This window comes from Takifugu rubripes, chromosome 12 (genome assembly GCF_901000725.2).
Source record: "Takifugu rubripes chromosome 12, fTakRub1.2, whole genome shotgun sequence".
In the NCBI taxonomy this organism is placed as follows: Eukaryota; Metazoa; Chordata; class Actinopteri; order Tetraodontiformes; family Tetraodontidae; genus Takifugu; species Takifugu rubripes.
The window spans coordinates 158,599-180,706 of record NC_042296.1 but is presented as its reverse complement, the minus strand read 5'-3'; the positions used below and the strand labels follow the sequence as shown (position 1 = coordinate 180,706).

Genomic DNA, 22,108 nt, shown 5'->3' with positions numbered 1-22,108 from the left:
TTCCCCTGTTCTATCAGAACACCTTCCGTGTTTTGACAGCACTGAGAAACCTCCTCTTCTGTTAACAACAGATTGAGCAACTACCACCAATACCACTGTATTTTCTTTTTCCAAATTAAATCAAATGAGCCATAGTAGTCCGCATTCCTTCCACTTAAGAAACCAATGACAAAGATTGAATTTCTGCTGCACTGAAGCAATAAAGGGTTCAAAATTTCCAGATAATGTAGCATATTGGTGTTTTTCTATCGTAATAATCCGAGATTTAACTTTGTCTTTGACAGTTATTCCTAAAATCACAATACCAGTCTGATATCCCAGCATTTCAAGGCTCCCCCTGAGGTTTCGTCATCAAATCGCGCCGGAAAAGCCCGATCAGCTGAAAAGTGGGCGTTACCCTCCAACAACACAGCCCAACTAGCACCGAGCAGCGACAGCTCCATCGTTGCTTGCTCACTCGTACTGTAAAAAATAAATGAATTAAAAGACAATCCTCCGTGTAGGTTCTAAAGGCCGCTCAACAGCTCCAAATTTAATTGGTGCGCGCATCCTGGGCAGTTTGCGAAGCGTCAGGTAAGCATGGAGCTCCTGGCCAAACATGAGCTTAGTTTATCTGCAGAGGGATGTAGGAGTCACTGTTTCTAGCTAACAGTAGCTCTGCGCTGGGCTAGTGAATGAACTGAAAGAAAGGCTTGGTGCAAATGATCGCAGGTTACACTTTGGCATAGGATAATGCATGATGATGGCACTGCATAGAAAAAACCCCAATTTGATATAGTTTTCTTTTTCGTAATTTATATTAATAATGTGATTCACTGTTTAAATGCACAAAACTCATTCTAGACATCAAACAACAGCATCTTTCTTTAAGCTTTGTCCTGTTTCCTGCATATCTTATTAATATTCTGTATTTTAGGTGTGATAAAATAGTGAGAACTTACTGTGCTGATCTCATAATTATGCTTGACATCTTGATATGTGGAAATTGACACACGTTTTTCTTTCTTTTTAAGGTTATCAAGCATTTTTCATGTTTTATTGAAACATCTAATTTGCTAATCACAATACTGAAGAACAAATAATTACAATTATCATTAACAATCATTTTGCTTCATCTGATATAATTTTATTTCTAGACATTATTAGACATGCGTATTACATTAAGTTTCTTTTTTTGGCATTTAATGAATTTGCACAAGTGATTCATGTTTTTTTTGTCACCGTGTTTGGATTACATTTTATTTAGACAGTTACCTTGCATCTAGTGTTTTAAATTTTAAATGTGCTATATTAATAAAGTGGATTAGATTGGATTAAGTGAAAAAAGATATTTAACACTGTGTCATCAGCACGGATGGAAGCTGATGGAGAGCAGAACCAGCAGAGGGCCTCAACAAAAGCATCAGGGCCAAGCTCACGAAAGTCTACCATAAATTCCATGTCTCTGTATGAACGACAGGCTGTTCAGGTACACTACTCTTTCTCTCTCTGTACATTTGTGTCAGAGAGAGGGAGCGAGAATACTGAGTTGATCCTGACCCATTTCTTCATTATTTCATTATTTCTTGAAATAATGTTGTGTTGTTTTCTTTATTTCTGTTTTGCAATTTTTTTAAAAACATTTCTTGTCTCCTCCATCCTTGTAGGCCCTGCAGGCCTTACAGAGGCAGCCTAATGCAGCTCAGTACTTCCAGCAACTGATGCTGCAGCAGCAGATCAGTAATGCCCAGCTGCAGAATCTGGCTGCAGTGCAGCAGGTACATTTTTATTTTCAGAATTTTAACTATGCCTAACAATGTTTCAAAATCTCAAAACCAAAACTGAAAACAATTTCTAACAGATTCTACACAGCCTTGCCAACGAAGTGGCCACCATTTAAAACAAAAAAATAAATAAAAAAGGTCACACACATTCTTAATATGTCATTGGACCTTCTTTAGGTTTGATTATGGCACCCATTTGCTGTGGGATTGTTTTGATAAGCTTCTGCAATGTCACAAGCTTTATTTCCATCCAGTGTTGCATTAATGTTATATCAAGATCTTGAATTAACAATGGGTGAGTTTGTACCACTGTGCAAAGCCTTGTACAGCATGTCCAAAGATTCTCAGTGGGGTTATGGTCTGGACTCTGGTGGCTAATCCAGGATCTAAAATGATGTCTCATGCTTCCTGGACCACTCTTTCACAATTTGAGCCCATTGAATTTCAGAATGTCATCTTCATTGATCTAGTGATGGCATAACCTGGTCACTCAGTATATTCTGTTAGTCAGTTGACATCACATTGCCTGATGGATGCATCACATCATCTGCCTTTTTTCTATCCTGATGTGCCCATCACTCTGGAACAGGATAAATCATTATTCATCAGACCACATGACCTTCTTGCATTGTTCCAAAGTCCATATTTTAGGTTCCCTAGCAAATTGAAGCCTTTTTTCCAATTAACTTCACCAATTAATGAGTTTCTTAAGGCTGCACAGCTGTTTAGTGCAAATCCCCAGAGTTCCTGTTGAAATGTGCTTGTCCACATGCTCTTATGTTCACAATTAAACTGTTCTACTCTTGGTTTTCTTCAATTTAAGTTCACCAAACGTTTAAGTGATTGCCCATGTCTGACCACATTTCTTCCTCAAAGATGATGGGTTTTTTAAATAATGGATTGGCGAGTTCCAACTTTATTAGTTTGTGTAATCTCCTTAGATGATTCTGTGTAGATGTCTAGTTTGTCTAGATGTCAATGATTTCTCAGAGTAACATCTTTTCCACAACCATGAGATGTGTTTTTTGGTTTTTCATGGTTTTGTAAGAAATGAGAAGAAATTCATTGCATTAGTTAGGGTTAAATATCTTGTTGCCAACTGAAAGGTAATGCCCATGCATTAATTATCGAATAGGAAGATAATTGCTCAGTCACCTATTTGCTTAGTTAAAGGCAGGTGGGGATTTTTTTTGCCAGGTAATGTATCTTTCTTCTCAAAACTTTTCACACAGAAATATTTGTCAGTGAATGCATTCTTTCCAAGACAGAACAGCCAATAAAATATTAAATGACATTTAATTTGATTCAACTTGGATTTGGTCCTCAGTCTCCTGTAGAAAATGCTTAAATTGAAGCCTTTTCAACATTTATTTGTAGTGTTATTTATTGGTAATTGTGAGGAAAATATGATGTACTGTCATTATTCAGAATTAAAACTCTAACTCATGTTCTCCTGCAGCCTTTGATGTCATTTGAATCACCATCCTCAATCTTGTCTTTATATTCTTTAAGGCTACTCTCGCTGGGACTTGTCAGTCCATTCCATTCAGCAATTGCAGCTCCTCACAGACCACCAGTACCACAGCTGTATGTCACAACCAAACTAAGAATTAAATTTGTCACAGCATGTGAATAACCCCTATTTGTTTATTAATGTCAATAAAAACATTAAAGTATCACTTTGATCTGATAGACCACTATAACATCTGGATCACCAACTAGTAACCATCCAGTCTGTGCCTCTGCAGCATCCACAGTCAGCCAATCTGTGTTGCTAAATGGGACAGCTGGGGGACAAGGGCAGATGTACCTGAGGGTAGGTATTACTGCATTGAAGCTCTATAAATGTTGTGCGTCTTGGTTTTTTATTTTTATTTTTATTTTTTTTGAAGGGAAAGACCTTAAATTGACATAATTTGTGGAATGGACTTGGCTTTGGGGATACAGTGGAGGCTGCAAACATCTCAAACTCAGTCACTTTGTTGTAACCCTTAAAATGGACATATGCTCCTTTTATGCAAGTTGCCACGGCTTTTGTAAACTTGAAATTGAAAATAAAATGGTAATGTTTGCTGGTTGACAAAATAAAGGATTAGCAGCTGGACTCTTAACACACCAGTTTCGCAACCCTACTCTGAATGGCCAGATTGGCTGCCTTTCCTCCTAAATCCTAATGAGCTACTGGGAGCACTGCCCTCAGACTGTTTTTGCACTTTCCTTTTCTGTTGGGGGGAAGACGCAAGGATGGGTTTGTGTGACCTTCACTGTTGGTTTGATCACAGAGCAGGCAGTTGTGTATAGGTGAAGCAAGAATGAGAAAGTTGGCAAACTCGTGAACAGGTTTTATGGGAGAAAATACCCAGCGCAAAGCTTATGTAACAGTCTAGCAGAAATTCAAATGGGGCCCTTTGAAACACACATGCAAATATATGTAATAATATATGTAAAGCCCTGGCAAAAACCGTATATCCCCTTTAAAAACTGGAACATTTTCCATAAAGTAATTATTCACCAAAACGGTGGCCTAAAGTTATGACTGGGGGTGCAGGGTTACTGTTGAAACTGCAAAAATGTTTGGGAACCATTGGAATGATTGCTGAAAAAATTAAAGTTTAAGGAATTTTGAGAATAATGTCTCATTTGTCATCCCAGTAATTGTCTTAAATACATTTTAAAATTCACTAACAGTAAATAAGTTAATACTGTTAATGTTTATGCAGTTGATATGTTTTCTGAGGGCGCTCCCCCTTCCTCCCAGATATTTTTGACGGCTAGCAGAATAGCACTGCAATGAGTTGGTGGCTTTCCCAGGTTGTGCCCAGCCTCTTGCGTAGTTCTGTAATTGGGCTTGAAGGTACATGACTACTATTATTTTATCATTCTACAGGTCAACCGCTCTTTAAGGGCCCCTCTCTCCTCGCAGCTCATCTTCATGCCTGGTCAAGCAGCAGCTGGTGCTGCTGCCACAGCTGTTACCAAGCAGCCACAGGCTGAACCACAAGAAGTAACTCCAACATCAGATGGCCACTCAGATAATCATCAGGTTTTGTCGTTTATGATTGAAGAAAATTTCCATCCTCTGTGTTTGAATGAGTTACCACTGAATAAAATTTATTTTTAGTTAAAGACAATTTTATTAATATGTCATCTTTTCCAGTCAAAATCACCTTAGTTATTCTGGTATAGGTCTAGGCAGGAGTTTCACCCCAACGTGAACCTGTTTCTTCCCATGGAAAGGAGTTTTGTTTTTTTACCCTTCATTTCCTTTTCCTGACTCTGGGTTTCTCAAGAGACTATCTTGATTGTAACAGACGCTGTATGAATAATGTGGAATTAAATATGTGTGTTCTCTCCTCCAGGTGCAGTATCTAGCCATGCGAGGTGTTGCTAGTTCCAAAGGAAACAGTGTTAAGACTGAAGCACCTGACAGGAGCGACTCTGGTAGGTTATGAATAGAATTATAGCAAGAAAACTGTTATTGGACTAATATTTAAGCTTATTTTGGAAGCCTTATTTCAGCTACTGTATATACAGCGAAAAGGAAAAGAAGCAAATCTCTAAATTGGTTTTACAAAAAGTTAAGATACATTTGTGATCTGCTTATTTAAAGAATGCATCAACTTCATCAAAGTCTGGTATATTCCAATGCTGCTTCATGTTGTAGTGAACGTACAATTCTACAGCTACATTAATCATTGACACGGTGGAGAAAGCTCACATTTCATAATCAACTCTACTGAGATATGAGCATGTTTTTAGCAACATTATTTGGCCTTGACTGCAATGAACTTGACCTATAATATGATTGTAATGTAATGATTCTTTGTAGTTTTGCTACCAGTAAATTAGGCAAAAGATTTTGCAATGAAGAATTTTAGTGTTTTCCCTTATTTTCTTTTTTCCTAGCCACCCACTCTCTGGTGCAGCCCTCCAGCCAGTCAATCTCTACTACTAAGCCAGCCCAGCCTCAGTCCCAGGCACCCCACATTAGAATCCCAACATACCCGCAGCCCACCACCCTTAAATCTCTCCCTTCCTCCTCCAGGACCCCACCTTCATTGTGCACATCCTCCATTCCTTTGTCACAGCTGCTGCTTCACAATACCCGAACTCTTACCACAGGAACCACAGCTTCGTCAACGACACATACTCTGCTCCTGACATCCAGCACAACATCCCACCCAAATGGTTATTCTGTTGGCACCACAAACATCAAACCAGCAGTGAGTGGTCAGACCCTGGTGGTGCAGCCACTGCAGAAGACCTCCCTCAACACAGAGAAATCTGGCTACAGCAATGGACCTGTCCCCATTCAACCAAAAACTCTTCGACTTCCCCTTCAGTTGTCTTCTAAGAATCCCCCTCCCATCCTGCCTGCCCCTCCACCTGTCAGCACCACCGTGCAACCACCTCAGCCTCCACATATTCCAGTTCAGATTGTGGGGGCGAGGAAAAGCACACTAGGAAACACCCAGGCTTTGTGCATGGCTCGTGGTAACTGCGGCCAAGAGGGAGGTACTGTCTTCACCAGCTCAGCAAGCCTGCTCACAATGGTGGCATCTCTTGCCTCCAAGGGGGGTGGGGCCCTAGATCAAGGGGCTGGGCTGAAGACAGTTCAATCTCCTCAAGAGGCACCGCATTTAGCTCAGGTGTCTCAAGTACATCCACTAGCGAATCAAAATTCTGGACAAAATGGTCATGTGATTTTGAGCCCCACTTCTTCAAATTCCCCTACTGTTTCCCCCTCTGTTGCTTCCATGTCTCAGTCCTCTCTCTTTCTGCCTTTGGTGCCTGAAAAACAAAAAGGATCATCCACTGTAATGACCATGAATGGGAACCCCCCGGGGAATGAGACACCACAGGTCATCTATTAAATTAGTTCAGATAAAATATACTCAAAATATTATTCCCATCGCATTTTTTAAATTGAATTTATTATTTCTTTTGATTTGGCTGGTGTAAAAGATTTGTTTTTATTTTCATGTTTTTTTTCCATCTAGGATGATATTTTTTTGTTTTTGCAGCACTCATCTCATACCTTAAGTGCCCTTGTAAATGTGCTTACATTACAAATCTACATTAAATCACTCCACTGGTGAGGTTACCATCCTGAAATGGAGATTTAAACTTTGAAATGTTTTTTCTTTAGGCAAAACAGCTGAGTGGCACATTAAAAAGAAAATTAAACTCCGTTTCAGCCATTGATGAAGGTGGCCCCTCTCCTGCACAGCTTCTACCGGTCAGGGATCAGGCTTTGAACAGTCCTCTTGAATCAGGTAAAACATTGGCTTTTCAGTCTCTAGTGTTTGAATCAAACTATTTGTTTAAGAAATAGAATAAAATGCAGCCGCATATTTCAAAATTCGCCAAACATAGAAGAAAGTTATACTGCAAAAATCTGTAGTTGTATTTAATTACTGCTCCTAATCCTCTAATCCTGCTCCCCATCAAGTTCTGGTGCTCCTGCTGCAGTCATATTGTCTTCTTCCTCGGTGTTGACAGTATTCCGTGGAGTCTGCAGTCAGGGAGGGAGACCTGCTCTCCCTCAAGCTGTTGTTAAACCCAACATCCTTACACATCTCATCGAGGGTTTTGTCATCCATGAAGGGGCTGAGCCTTTCCCTGTGAGTATACATAACTGGGAGGTCACCTGTGGTACTGGTCAACAATAGTTTGTGTTACTGTTTCTATGTGTGATTGACAGATATGTGGTTCTGTAAAGGACTCTGCTGGTGAGGAGTTAACTGACAGTCCGGACAACAACCAATCAGAGATTGTTATAAGAGCAAAAGGTAAGCCTCAAATTGCTAATAATGATACAAATACGACATTGTTGTAGTTGTAATATATTCTTTCTTTTCTACCATTTTTTCTGTTTTCCTTCCATTTCCAGTGCTTAAATGTGAGTACTGTAAAAGCTTTGCCCCTGCAAGCCAATTCAAAGGCACAAAAAGGTTCTGCTCCATGTCTTGTGCAAAGAGGTACTTGAATATGCATGAAATATAACATTTGAAGCACAAGCCGAAAAATGCACCATACTGCTGAGAGCTACCGCTAAAACCAGAATGTTTGGGTCATTTAAGAAATAGTTGTTATGGAGATTATCGTGATACAATGCAGCAAGTCCAACAATGCTCCAACAATATTTGTGTTACCAACTTCTGTTTTTATGGCAATACATATTTTATGTTAGCCTATTTAAGTTACAATCTGAGCTTAGCTACTAATCATGACAATTCATTGTTGATAGTGAATCATTTACTTTTTATTTCATAGAGGTCCAGTTTTCAGCAGGGTGTGTGTTCTCAGATGGCTACTGCTGGGTGTGTCAAACTGCTTTGTTATATTTGTGTGTTTGAATACCGACAGCCTCACTTAAATTTGGGGGGTGGGGGAAAGCATGACAGTTCCAGTTCTGGACCTAATTTTCATTGTTTTTGCTTCACATTAATTCAAGTCCGTGTTTTATTTTTCCTGAAAAATACACTAGCTGCATCTGCTTTGCATTTGTCTCTTTATCTACTACACGTGGTCCAAAGAGACAGAAACTGTATGTGTTGCACACGATGGCTTCAGTACCATACAAGTTACTCTTTGTCTACGATGCAGTATGTATTGGTTTCCCAGGTATAACATCAACTTGAGTGGGCGTCAAGGTCAGAGTTGTGCTCTGTATCACAACCCCCACAAGGATAACCTTTCCAACTCATACGAGGAGGGAGGACTTAATAAACGGAGGCTTCCTCGGAGAACAAGCTCTGAAATTGCAAGTGCCAAAATAGCTGGGAGATCTATACCTGGCAAGGTAAGAAGGAGCAGAGTACTTCATATGTGGGCTAGGGAAAAAAAACATTTGTTTTTGTGAGGAGTTTTTATTCAACAATTTCACCGAATAATACCAGGTTTGACTGCTCTAATATGAGATGATGGAAGCCAAACAATAAAATGTAATTCCTTAGTAAATTATCAAAATAGTGCTCAGAACAATTAAATTAGCTTTATTTTTTCCTTTATTATTGTGGGGTTTTACAGATACAGTATCCTTTACAAATCAAATAATCTAAAATGTTCAGGTCAAGACATCAAATTACAGAAATTTACAGAAAGAAGTGTTTTTTGTTGCAGTAGAAATGTTTAATGTGCCAAAAAAAAGTCAAAATCATTTTATCCTCTTAGGAGTTAAAATAACTGACCAAATTACATTATCCTAAAAAAGCCACAATATCTCTGTTGATCTGTAGGTAGCTTTATGACAATCTTATTAAGCTGGTCCACTCGTCCAGTGGCATAAATTGGACACCATATTCTTTACAAGTAAAAGCTTCTACCTAGAATAACAAATCCACATGCTATTCAGGACATATTCCCTCATTTTTCAGGCCACACATTCAGTCCAAGTACCTTCACAGGGCCATTCTGAACCCAGCCACTCGGAGGAGGACACCAGTGGGGAGGAAGATGATGACCTCATGTCCCTCTCTCCAGCCTCTTCAGCTTCTTGTCACCAGCCACCACCTTTGATCATAACGGAAAACTCTGCACACAGCTGCCTGCCCATGAGCCCCACTGAGTGGAGCACTAAAGAAGTGTCAAAGTTCATCGCCTCACTGCAAGGTTGGAAACATTTTGTTTTAATTGGCATTGAGAATGATTAGGTCGGTCTTTGTCAGTAATCTCAATATTAGCTCTTTGTCATCTTTATTAAGGCTGTGAGGAGCTTGCCTCCCAGTTTCTGTCCCAGGAGATTGATGGACAGGCTCTGCTATTGCTGAGGGAGGAGCACCTCATGTCTACCATGAACATCAAGCTGGGCCCTGCCCTCAAGATCTGCGCCCACATAAACAGTCTGAGGGACTGATGTCATCTTTTCTACAGTATGTGTTCAATTGCGTGCCCCGTATATTATAAACAACCACAATCCTAGAACTTTTTCCAGAGCAGTTGAAAGGTTTCAGTATATTTTCTCATTCCAACAATGTGGGGTCATTGTTGAATCTGCATTCCTCTACTCTTGATATTGTAACTTAGTAGTATTGGTACACTTGATTTAAATTGTTCAGGATTAGTTTATCTCATGTCATTTTTCTGTTTTAATACAGTTCCTTATTCCTGTTTGTTAGATGTAGGTCTGAATGAGTTTGAATCCATCCATCGTGTAATCAGAATTGTTCTAGATTCGAGGATTAATATTCATCTTCAGCAACATATTCAAATTCCAAGTATCGGCACTAAACTATTCATTTTTGTAGCCTTTTGTATAGGACCTACAGTATTTCCTTTACATAAGGTTCATTGAGTTTTTTAAATTATCGTTATTTTTTTTACACATCGTATTAGGTGTAAAACTGTTTACTGTTTACATCCAATTACAAATACATTACTGGTAACTTGCTTGTCTGTGCTTGTGTAAGTATAAAGGATTTGTGGTGTCTTATGTGGGACCAGTGGTGGATTATATTATGTAATATCCTAGATTTTCAAAATGCCACCCTTAAAATGTGTTTGAGACTATATACACATTTTAAAGAATACATATTAAAAAAAGATATACCTGTACCATGTCCTGGGGTCTTTTTAATTTCTTCACCAACATGTAAATCCCAACAAAAAAACATTTTGTGAACAAACAAAAGTAATCAAACCATAAACGCACAAACAAGAAGCTCTTAAAATATGTTCATTATTGTCCGTATTCTCATTTAAGAAGGCAATAAAAGTACACAAAAAAAAGTGCAAAGATATTGGTTCCAACAAAACTGCTATACCACCTATTTGGAGCATGACTAAAATACTAAAAGTACAGAGTTCTGCTTCAGAAGTTAATTACAGATCATTTGTGGTTAAGAGTATGAATTATAAGATGTAAAATGTGCGTGATTGTTTGAATCAATCTGTTAAACCTACCTTTTATTTAAAAATTGCAATTGTGCAACTTGCGTCTTCTCTGTGAACCCTGTGGCCTTTTCTGTCCAATTCATTATCATAATTTTTATCGATAGCTGCACATACAGTATATATATACCTCACCAATGCGATTTTAAGGTCAATCAGTAGGCTCCTTAGCAAACTATAAAAACCAAATAAGAAAAAAAACACGCTTGTCTTGAAAACCTGTGTTTAAAACCAAATTGTACTTTGAATGACTATATGAAGTCAAGATGTTATTGTGCAAATAAATAATTGTAGTATCTGACCCGTTCTATGCAGGCTTTACGTCTGTAAGGCCGTAATGTGTTTAACAGCCAGCCTAAGCACCATATTAGGACATGCTCCACCTGTGTGTCCTGTGTCTTCTTCCTTTATGTAAGAGAAGCTGCTAAAAGATGACACTGGAGTCTGTGGGCCCCTGGTTGTTCTCCATATGAGGATGTGTAGCATGAAGCATCTTCAGTATTCCCTTTTTTGGTAATAACTGAACGCTATACCATTGGGTTGGCCATATTGTATAGCGTGAGGTCATCAGTAAAGAATGTGTTTACTTGACTGTATAAGAAGGAGGTGTCGATGTAGACACTTCGGAGTTCTTCACCATCGAGACCGCGAAACCTCCCTCGGACAATCTGCAGTGTTCGATTGATACCTGACTGTTCTCTCCAATAAATATCTTTGATAACCAAGTCGGTGTCTGCGAAGATTCCTTCCTCATCAACACATCTCGGCTACCACCAGGAGAAGATTCACAACATAATCTCAGAATTCTTGTATCTCTTTGATTATGTGACTTTTCTCCTCTGAAAATAGGTTGATAAAAGTCACCAGCTCCATGGGAGAAGTGTTCTCAGATCCCAAGAAAGTCTAAAATGCCTAGCATAAAAACAATCACGCTTTTACAGTCACAACTACATCAATTACATTTAAAAAGCAATATCTGATGTTTCGGTCTTTATTTTATAAAAGAGGCAGTATCACCCATCGTTTACACATATAAAAGCCCCAAGTGCTTTAGTTTAAGTTTAAAAATACAGATAAAATGTTTTTTTAAATTATATTACTCATAAAAATAGAGGTTTGTAATTTACAATTAATGTATTTAACATAGAAGGTAAATGTGCATTTTAGAGTATATGCCAAGCATAAGGCAAGTTTTGTTCAAAACAATTTCAATGTACATAGTTGTGAAAAAATCTACCATTTCAACTATATCAACTAATTAGAGCACAGCATAGTTGTACGTCTCCCCATATCCGGCCTCCCTCATATATTTCTCAAAGTCCAGTGGCTCAGGTACTCTTAGAACTCTTCTGTCATTGGCTGATCTCTCTCCTGCCCGAAGCTTCTGAATAAGCTCAGTCATGGAGAGACGATGCTGAGGGCTCCAGTGACAGCATGACCTGATTAGGGAGTACCTGAATAACCAAATAAATAAATAAATAAATCAAACCAAAAAACAACTGAACACCCGTAATTATGACCATATTTGACATTTATCTTTGATTTTACTTTTTATAGATATGTTATGCAATGTAAGTGGTGCAATATTTTTCCATAGTGCAGCCATGTCCAGAACATTCTTATTTCTAATATTCTTATTTAAAATGAATTGTCTTTTTGACTGAATTATATATTAGTAAAAAATAATCCATATAATTTGATATGTTTCTACTTTTTCTGCTTAAATGCTGTTAAAAATGTCATAAGAGTGTGTTTGTGAGGTTTGTCTTACAGTGCATGAGAGCAGCTGGCTGGTCGTTTAAGATGCTTCCCTCTCTGGAGATACTGCAGAAGTTCAGTTACAAAGACCTTAGCAAAAGGGGGGTCACCTGCATGCATGACAATATTAGACTGAACAATATTAATTAAAACCTTCATGTTAATAATATAAAGCTAAATATCAGGACTTCATATAAAAATTATAATTTATTTGAAAAAATCTGATACCCACCAAGTGTGACCATTTCATAAAGTAGAATACCAAAGGACCACCTGTTAATAGAAAAAGATCAGTATTAGTTACATATTTTAATCTCAGGTGAAATAAGGAATAAGTTAGTAATGAAAGCATGAAATTGCTACTTTAAACTCCTGATTTGCCAAACACCTGAACACAAAAGATTACTTTGGAATAATATGTCAAAGAAGAAACAACCAGAAGCACAAAACTAATTCATGGAATTTGGAGATTTTGCTGTAAAATCCCAAATGTTTTGTAGAGACAAATTTAAGATAACTTTGATTTGACATAAAATAATTATTTTGCAGAATTCAACATCCCTTGACTTTACTGTTATTACTTTCATTAGTGAGCTCAGACTCCCTTTTAAAATTTTTCAGTGATAGACTTTATACGTCGTTTAATTGCTTAATATTAATGGTGAGTACACTCACACATCACTACTGTGACTGAAGGCTCTCATGCTCAGGACTTCAGGTGCCTGCCACTTCCTCAGCTGTGTAGGCTCTCTTGCACTCAGTGAGATGGGCTGTGTTCTGCGGTACGCTGAGCCAAAGCCCCACAGCTTAGCTGTCAAATCTCCACCGATCAGCACACTACGAGCTCCAACATTACCATGGATACATTCTTGGCTGTGCAAGTACTCCTTGAAAAGGTTAACAGACTTAATTAAAATGCATAATCCATTTTGTCAATGTAGGTTCTCATCTATCCAGGTAAAGGTTATCCAATGCTTGATTTCAGTAATCAACTGGACTCTGTTAATGTGCTTGAAGGTGTTTTGTTTCTTTTCCAAAAGTCTTCTTCATCGTTCTTGACCTAGTTTTGCTCGTGGGGGCTTCCTCTTCGTCTGCAGGGTCACAATATAACAAATCACGAGATCCTGTGTGAAGATGTGATAGTTGGATGGATTGTAGATGGAGGCAGTATATGACTGCATTGCAAATGGTTGATAGGTAATGTCTCAGTTTTTTCAAACTTGACATTGATGGCTTCTTTGACACCCCTCTCCACCAATGATCTTCTCTGGTGAGTACAGACAGCTGTCCTCATAAGAGTGTCCTGTTTCCTTTAAATGTAGATAAACTGTTGAGTTTTGTCTTCAGGAAGTGGCTCTTCTGTTTAGGGCTATTCACATGTGAAGAGGTTGATGTATAAATTCCTGCATTCTTCTTGGCGTTGTATGGTATGGACAACGGTGCTTTGCTTGTATCTTTTTGTCTTGTCCTTCAGGTGTACTAGTTTCTGTCCTTGTTTGTGGATTTGAAGGGTACTTGAATGTATTGCTTCTGAAAGATATAAATGCCACATCAAGAGCATGCTAATGGTCAAGGGCTATATCTTCAAGCTTTGGCCCCAGCCATTTCAGAACTAAAGAAGACTTTTGGAGAAGAAGCAAAACATTTTAAAGAAGTTTAACCAAGTACAAGTCACTGAGATCAAGCTTTGGATAACATTTGTTTGGAGTTTTACACAATAATTACAGTTTTGCAATGACAATAATAACATCATCATCATCATCATCATCATCATCATCATCATCATCATCAACAACAGCAGCAATAATAATACATGTAAATAAATATCACATCAGATATCAAGTAATATATCTGTAAGGCTGCAAGACAGTTCAGACAGCTTTGGATTTTACTTAATATAAGTTTGTAAAATCAAATTACATTATGATATCAAATGCTAATAAAATCAAAGTGAAATGTATCATAACAGTGACAATGAACAACATTACATTTCCCTGTGTTGGACAAATAAAGGAATCTAAATCTGAATCTAATAGTCACATTATAAGGTCACCAGTAGATATTCATTAGAAACAATTGTACATCATATAACAGTGAATGGGTATTTTCTGTCATCACTGTAGAAAAAGCAAACTATTGTTTATCTATTCAATAATTCCCTTATATAAAAATATTTGTATGTAATAAAAAGATTCCAGAGAGTAGTTTAACCAACCAGGGCAGAGGCCACTTGTGTTGCCATGATAAATATTCTCTTCTCAGTCATGTCATGTGAAGACTCTAAACTGCCATCCTTCAAAAGCAAAGACAAAGGGGAAATGTGAATATGTACTTAATTGTACACCAGGTATGTTCCATTTAATCTGCAGTCAAACTGCAGGCGAGAAGGAGATGACCTCATTAATATAACAGTAAATGTTCATGATCATCCAAAAACAGAAAAATTCTCTTTCACCTGTCGACACTTCCACAGGTATCCTAACAGGTCTTGATGCTGCAGGTCCTCCATCACCATCATCAATGGTGGCTCCACTGAAATCATGCCCAGCAGGTTAGGTAAGAAAGGATGTGGACCTAATCCTGACAGGAAGGATGCAAAGCCCAAAAAGTGCTGCCTCTCATTGTGGTTGGCTGTTTCTGAGAGATAAAGTAAACACCACTTAACAATTGTACATGCAGAGAACATTTCAACTATTGTAGACCCAACCTAGTTTGTGTTGTATGTTTCTTAAAACATTGATGCTGTTTCTTCCTTGGATTTTAAATGTTACCATTGACCATATTACACATGAAATCCTTTCATAATGAAATAAAACACTTCACTAAGATCTACCTTTAAGAACCCTTAAGACGACATTCCTGTTGTCCACACAGGCTCTGTAGAGGGTGACCATGTTGTCAGCCTTGATAGAGAAGGACAGGGGGAGGGCTTTGACCTGGCTGTAGACTCTGGGATACTGCTCTGTGGATGCCCGTGGTGCAGCTGTAAGAGTTGGCCTCACATTCTGGTGCTTAACAGACATTGGTAACTCTTCATGTTCCAGTGGATTGATGCCAGCAGGTGCTTTTAAAATAGCAGGATATAACATGTTAAATTAATGCTTTATATTAGATTCAGAATGGTTGGAAAATTGACTGGCTGTTTGTTTTTGTTTTTTTTACCATCAATGCCTCTTTGTAGCGTTGGGTGGCTCCGTGTCCTCTGCTGGGTTCTACACCTCATAAAGCACAGAGTCACTAAGATGACTGCAGAGCCCAGGAGTAGCAGTGTGGGGACAATGATCACAGCCTGATTATACTCCCTTGCAACTGATAGAAATAGAAGCTATTATTAAGGTTTTAAGATGATTGAACAAACTTATCTATTTGGCATGGTTTAGCTTTTTATAGACTATGAATGTAACACAAAAATGAAATATTATGTAGAACAATGTATTCTTTACTTTCCTTATATATAAATATGTCAATGCATTTTTTGCGAAGCTAAACAGCCTTAGTTGTATCATATTTTCCCACTTATCACATAAAGCTACTTGCAGCTTTGTGATATGGTCCAATGATTTGTGTTGTATTTTGTGTCACTGATTAATAATTCAATGCACTCAGTTGTTACTTGAAGGACCGTCTTTGAATTAATAAAATAATTTAATGCAGGCTGACGGTCTTCATTGCTTGGTGAGGAACCATTGGTGAACTACTTTTCACAGTGCATTATGGGATACGTTGACTGCTAAATGCAGCACAGAGATCCTCATTTTTTTGGACAACTCTTCAAAATGACAGCTCCCCAAATTAGTGCACCCTTTAAGAATAGTGAGTGGCTGCAGATACAGTCATACAAAAATGCATACACAGGAACAGTATGTAAATTACTAAATTCCTGTGTGTTTGCGGTCTTGATTACTTTTAAAATGAATAAAATCACCTTTGATCTTTCCAGGGTCTTTGATGATAAGGCAACCTTTTATGCTATGTAACTTTGTATTTGTACTCCCTATAGGGACTGATACAGTATATGATACTACTGGTACTGGATAACTGGTATATTTTATTTTACATTGAACAGCATGAATTAATGAGTGGAAACTTAGATCTGTCTCATCAAGTGTCTGCTCGTCTAGTATACATCAATAAAAAAAAATAAAAAAAATGCTGAGAGTTCAGTAGCAATACATCCTTACTGCAGAGGCGGTCATCTGCTGCACACAGGTCCTCAGGAATAGAGTTGAAGGACATGCTGCAAGAACAATAGTGGTAAATAATATTTACCATTATTGCCTAGCAAATTAGTCTTCAGATTCCTTCCACACTTCTGACATAATCCATAAGACCCTTGTGTGAAAAGCCATGCATGTTATTCCATGTTTATGCTTTTCTGCTGAATTTATTTTCAAATGTCTCACACAGTTACTGAAGTGTGTTGCTTCTGGCACTTTCCATCGCAATCACATTATAACGTGAGGTATATTGTATGGATATAATATTGTCAAAACAACTGTATTGTACAAACGTAAAAACCTATATTGTAGGAATACAATAATTGTACGAAAATGATAGTAGTCTAGTCCATGTGACACTCATTCCAGACATTTATTATTTACATTTACCGGTAACTGTTTAATATATATGGCAAAGATTTTGTAAATATCATAAATGATGGCAAAAACAATCACATCGCTGTTTTGCAGAATGTTTGTTGCTAAATGGAGCAAATGTCTGGCTAGGACCCTATATGCGTGCTGCATCTTTTAAGAGAGAAGATTTCGTGTGAATCCAATTGCAATCAATGTGTTTAGAATGTATTTTAAGTGTACATTTAAACAGATTTGTCAGGCGACTGATGCATAGAAAAAGTTACAGCATTTTTTTATGTACCTCCTAAGCACACAGGTTATGATCCCAGAAACTCGGCCATAAAACCTCAAACTACTCGGGAACTGTAGGTTGCACCCTAAACATGCACCAAAATGTGCAAAATGTCGTTTCAGAACTGACTAGAAAATTCTCTGAAAAATCCCAAGAAGAAAATCTTAAAAAGCTTCCATTTTCACCTATTACTTTCTATTCATTTTCACATGTATGCAATTTATTGTCTAACGGCTGCTTAGTACTGCACATTTATACACCGTACAAAGCTGTTGTACAAAATTGTTTGGAGCATTTGAAAGAACTGTAAATAAAGAAATGTTTTAAATAAACTGAATAGCAATCACAATAAATTGAATAGTTTAACGATAGCTATCAGAAAAATCCCAAATTTGCTATTTGAAAAAGCATCAGAAAATGTACTGAATACCCTCTAATGTAAACAACAGATAACCTTAGGAAGGTAACATGTTTTTAGACAGGATAAAAAAACCTGTTCACATCATAGTGCTGCATGCACACAACACACCCACATCCTGGAATGTAGAAATAAATTTTAATTTAGGCATGACTCATTGTTGACATTGTAACACATAAAGTCTTACTGTAAATGATAAGGATAGATGAACAACGGCCTATTTAATCTCCCTGCTTCAAAATGAAGGCTTATGGGGGAGGTAACCATTTCAATGGCACTCTTTTGTGGAAATCATACAGCTGAGTAAAAGATTATTATTTATTATATATATATATTTGAAGTTAGATTTACAGCAGTGCCACGTACTGAAAAGGTATAGGCTGCAGGGGGACCTCTCTCTCCTTCACTCTTTCCTCTAACTATACACAGACAGATGACACCCAGTTAGTTTTGAGGTATGTGGGTTCTAAAATTATATATTAATGAATAATTGAATTAAGTATTAGTAGAGGTGTTGGTGTTAGGTAGAACTTTTGTTGTAAGTTAAATTATTCCTATTAACATTAAACTACGCTGACTTTTCCTGTAGTAGACAATCCCGTCAAGCCTGTTAGTTTGCATTTTTTCTTTCACCTTTGCACACATAAATATTACATCAGCACATACCTGCATGTGCACCAAAACACTTAAACTATTTAAAGAAACTAAATGGTTGTGTTAAAAACACCCAGACATAGTTGTTGCTGTCCCATGCTACCCTTTTTGAACTAGAGCAAACCATGTAGAGTGCACCAGTAACACACTTGAGCTCTCAAATCTTTTCCCTGTTTCATTCTCTAAGAGCTCCATCTTTCTGTCTATGTGTCTGTTGAAAGTTATTCATAACCAATAAGCCATAATACTAATGCGCAACCTTGAGCCTATCGCTGTCACAGTTTTCTCGGAAATGCAGACAAGAGAATCTTGTGTCCAACAATGGAGTGTTTGAGGTTTGACATCTACATTCTGTTTAAATGTGGCGGAGCACATTTCATTTTCACATCAAGCATTACACAGGATTTTTATGCAACTGTTACTAAAAGCTAAACCCTGAAGCTTGAAACAAATATATGGAAGTAAGGTCGCAATTTTTTTTACTGTTTGTAATTATAATTGTTCATTTCTATCTTACCTGACCAGCTCTGTGGAAGTGTATTCTTGTTGACCTGATTTTATTCTTCATGTCCAGAACTGTTTAGTCTTTTTATCTTGCACCAAAAATCAAAGATCATCACCGCAGAGATACAATTCAACTACTATGCTGAGATTTGAAATTATTTCTGTATCTGTCACCAACAGAGTATATTTTCTCATGTTTCCCTTTATCTCCCGCCCTGTTTCCGGTAGTCACACCCTCTACTTCAGCAGTTTCTTTTCTGCTTTGTCATGACACACACCTTGCATTCAGCACATTCTTCCTGCTATATTTATACACTCACCAGCCACTTTATTACATACACCTTGCAAGTAAAAGTTTGGACCCCCTTTTACCTTCACAACTGCCTTAATTCCTGTGGCACACTTTCAACAAGATTGTTGTCCATATTGACATATAGCATCAAGCTTACAGAGAGACACCTCATGAGAGGTGCCTCATGAAGGCGTAACACTGCCTACTGGTAGATAATCTTCGTGGTGCTCACGGATGGCTTTATTAGTTTAAGTTTCTGTCTGTATGTGGGGATCAGGTGGACCATCACGTGATCAGACAGTCCTAGCACAGCACGGGGGATGGCCCGATACGCGTCCTTCACTGTGGTGTAGCAGTGATCCAGCGTGTTCTCTGCTCTGGTGGGGCATTTGTTAAAGCTCATTGTCCATCCTGTGTGGGATGGACAATGAGCTGCCCAGTGCTGTCAGGGTGTCCTGTAGGGGGTGGGACGTGTTGTTCAACATTGATGACAGCTTAGCCATCATCCTCCCGTTTCCCAGGTGAGTTACCTGTTAACCTCGCGATTCCTCCAGATAACTCAGAGTTGAGGAGAGAAGTGCTTGAAGTCCATGCCACTGTTGTCAGCCACCATGATCCAACTAATGTTTTGCTGAACTACTTTTCCACCTGGTATAAGCTCAGAAGAGCTGTTGCATGGTTCCTAAAGCTGAAGAGTTTGCTCACCCAATGCGCTCTCAAAAGAAAGGGGACCTTAAAGGCAGTCATGACTGGCCCCATGACACTCTCTGTTCAAGACCTGGAAGAGGCAGAAGAAGCCATTGTGAAGTTCTGCCAAAATCAAGCACTTTTGCAGGAGATGGCAAGTCTGCGCAATGGAAGGAATGTCAGCCGGAAAAGCTCCCTCTTCAAACTGGATCCATTCCTTGACCATGGCATATTAAGAATTGGTGGTCGCCTGAGCAGGATGGCTATGCCAAAGGAGCAGAAACATCCAGCTATCTTGCCTAAGAGGCATTTCGTCTCAGAGCTCCTGCTTCGGCACATTCATCAGCAGGTTGGGCATTGTGGCAGAAATCACATTTTGGCAAGCTTAAGGCAAAAATATTGGATTCCTTGTGCAAATTCCTTTGCAAGGGAAATTGTGAACAATTGTGTCCCCTGCAGGCGAAACTATGCACATGCAGGTGAACAAAAGCTGTCCGATCTGCCAATTGATCGTTTGACTCCTGACCTCCCTCCATTCTCATACGTCGGAGTGGATTACTTTGGACCAATAGAAGTGAGAAGAGGGCGTGGCATGGCAAAGCGGTATGGTGTGCTATTTACTTGCCTGACTACTAGAGGAGTCCATTTGGAAGTAGCACAATCGATGGATACTGACTCCTGTGTGAATGCGTTCACGCGCTTCCTATCCAGAAGGGGCCAAGTCAGTAAGTTGAGGTCAGACAATGGAACTAATTTGATCTCCACTGAAAAGGAGCTACGTGAGGCACTGAAACGTTGGAACATGGACCAAATTGAGAGCAGTCTCGTTCAGAAAGGTGTGAAGTGGACGTTCAATCCTCCAGCTGGTGCCCACCATGGAGGCATCTGGGAGCGCATAATAAGAATGGTGAAAAGGGTCTTGTCCTCAATCACAAACCAGCAGTCTTTGGATGATCAAGGTTTAGTCACAGTGATGTGCGAGGTGGAATCCATCCTAAACAGCCGTCCCTTGACAACCATTTCTAGTGACCCCAATGACTTGGAACCACTGACACCTAATCACCTACTGCAGCTTAAGGTCCAGTCCTTGCTTCCACCAGGAATATTCAAACAGGAAGATGTGTACGCCAGAAGGCGATGGCGACAGATACAGTATATCGCAGATCTTTTCTGGACACGATGGATACAGGAATATGTTCCACTCATGCAAGAACGATCCAAATGGTCCCGCATCCGGCCAAACTTCTCTGTGGGAGACGTAGTAGTGATCGCTGATGCTGTAGCGCCACGAGGCTCATGGGTGCTTGGGAAAGTCATCGAAGCCATAGCAGATTCTAAGCGCCTTGTTCGCTCTGTGAGATTGCAAACTAGAACCAACCAGCTCCTAAGGCCAATTAGCAAGATCTACTTGTTGGTAAAAGCCAACAGTGAATGCTGAACAAAGACTTTTTGTTTTTTGAAAATTGGCCCCATTGTAAATGTGTTTTGTTATAGCCACACGTGGTAGCTATAAGGGGCCGGATATGTTAGAGCCAATTTAGTTTCCTTAGTTTAGATGTTTACTTGGATAAGATTTGTTGGCCTCATGCCACGTGCTTTTATTTTGACACAGGCTTTGGTCACATGACCAAGTAAAGATGGCTGCCCCTCCCTTGGCAGTCAGTTCTCAGTTTAACAAAGGAATGGTTAGTGGTGATATAGTTTTTTACCGCTTAAAGTTGCTATCTTTAGAAAGTAAAGGCCTTTGAACTTAGAAAAATAACACTTTAGTTTACTTATTCAAACCTTTTGTGTTGAGCCATTTTATTTCGATTATTTAGCCTTAATTTGGAATACAAACATTTGGATTTATGCCACTGTGTGCCACCTGCTTGCATGCCTGCCATTTTCCCCATCTCTTTGCTTGCCTGCCAGCCTGCCATTGCCTCTCTCCCTCTGCCTACCTGCTACTTACCTGCTTGCCGGCCTACTCACCAGCTTCCTCCATGTTGAACACCTTCAACCATCAAAACCAAGGTATGAACAACAGATGTGCACAGTGTTTTAAGATAGGCGCGTAACAATAACTATACAACATCTTTCCTTAGTTGAACGGAATTGAAACTGACACTCATAGTCTGTCTATAATAGTAACTGGAACTACCGGAACTAAGCTTTTTCAAAGAGGTAGGTTTTAAGCCTGATCTTAAAAGTAGCGATAGAGTCAGCCTCTCGTACCTGGACAGGGAGCTGGTTCCATAGCAGGGGGGCCTGGTAGCTAAATGCTCGGCCCCC

The 22,108-nt window shown here is 38.9% G+C and overlaps 2 protein-coding genes across 15 annotated transcripts; one reads left to right on the top strand and one right to left on the bottom strand.

Moving 5' to 3' along the window:
• The first annotated feature begins 383 nt into the window (after positions 1 to 383).
• Positions 384 to 10,319, top strand: LOC101074676 (polyhomeotic-like protein 1). Of its 6 annotated transcripts, none has more exons than XM_029845352.1 (15): positions 384 to 573; positions 1,350 to 1,468; positions 1,647 to 1,757; positions 3,276 to 3,350; positions 3,457 to 3,579; positions 4,651 to 4,767; positions 5,123 to 5,204; positions 5,670 to 6,625; positions 6,913 to 7,039; positions 7,266 to 7,387; positions 7,468 to 7,555; positions 7,657 to 7,744; positions 8,373 to 8,568; positions 9,143 to 9,377; positions 9,470 to 10,319. In XM_029845352.1, exons 2-15 carry the CDS (start codon positions 1,355 to 1,357, stop codon positions 9,619 to 9,621), a joined length of 2,586 nt encoding a protein of 861 aa, XP_029701212.1. In that variant the 5' UTR covers positions 384 to 573; positions 1,350 to 1,354; the 3' UTR covers positions 9,622 to 10,319. The 6 variants fall into 6 exon arrangements, with proteins under 6 accessions (XP_029701212.1, XP_011618108.1, XP_011618107.1 ...); XM_011619806.2 differs by having other exon boundaries at positions 4,651 to 4,806; positions 7,486 to 7,555; XM_011619805.2 differs by having other exon boundaries at positions 4,651 to 4,806; positions 8,391 to 8,568.
• Positions 10,320 to 11,630: 1,311 nt separating this feature from the next.
• Positions 11,631 to 19,051, bottom strand: LOC105418853 (tyrosine-protein kinase STYK1-like). 9 transcript variants are annotated; one of them, XM_011619810.2, is made up of 10 exons: positions 18,869 to 19,051; positions 16,595 to 16,745; positions 15,576 to 15,722; positions 15,247 to 15,477; positions 14,869 to 15,050; positions 14,629 to 14,706; positions 13,089 to 13,300; positions 12,646 to 12,686; positions 12,427 to 12,523; positions 11,631 to 12,118 (listed from the first exon to the last, which is right to left on the bottom strand). In XM_011619810.2, exons 2-10 carry the CDS (start codon positions 16,683 to 16,685, stop codon positions 11,914 to 11,916), a joined length of 1,284 nt encoding a protein of 427 aa, XP_011618112.1. In that variant the 5' UTR covers positions 16,686 to 16,745; positions 18,869 to 19,051; the 3' UTR covers positions 11,631 to 11,913. The 9 variants fall into 9 exon arrangements, with proteins under 9 accessions (XP_011618112.1, XP_011618114.1, XP_011618119.1 ...); XM_011619812.2 differs by having other exon boundaries at positions 16,595 to 16,650; XM_011619817.2 differs by having other exon boundaries at positions 15,576 to 15,631; positions 16,595 to 16,650.
• Positions 19,052 to 22,108: the final 3,057 nt, after the last annotated feature.

Bases quoted from the DNA above. Each gene is read 5' to 3' on its own strand.
- LOC101074676 (XM_011619804.2), top strand. From the start codon at position 1,355: ATGGAAGCTGATGGAGAGCAGAACCAGCAGAGGGCCTCAACAAAAGCA. The intron at 7,388-7,467 runs GTGAGTATACAT...TGTGATTGACAG, and splicing joins AAGGGGCTGAGCCTTTCCCT to ATATGTGGTTCTGTAAAGGA. The intron at 7,745-8,372 runs GTACTTGAATAT...TCTACGATGCAG, and splicing joins TCCATGTCTTGTGCAAAGAG to TATGTATTGGTTTCCCAGGT.
- LOC105418853 (XM_029845582.1), bottom strand. From the start codon at position 16,685: ATGGTAAATATTATTTACCACTATTGTTCTTGCAGCATGTCCTTCAAC. The intron at 12,687-13,088 runs GTGAGTGTACTC...TTCTATTAACAG, and splicing joins TTCAGTCACAGTAGTGATGT to GTGGTCCTTTGGTATTCTAC. The intron at 12,119-12,426 runs GTAAGACAAACC...TTTATTTATTTG, and splicing joins GCCAGCTGCTCTCATGCACT to GTTATTCAGGTACTCCCTAA.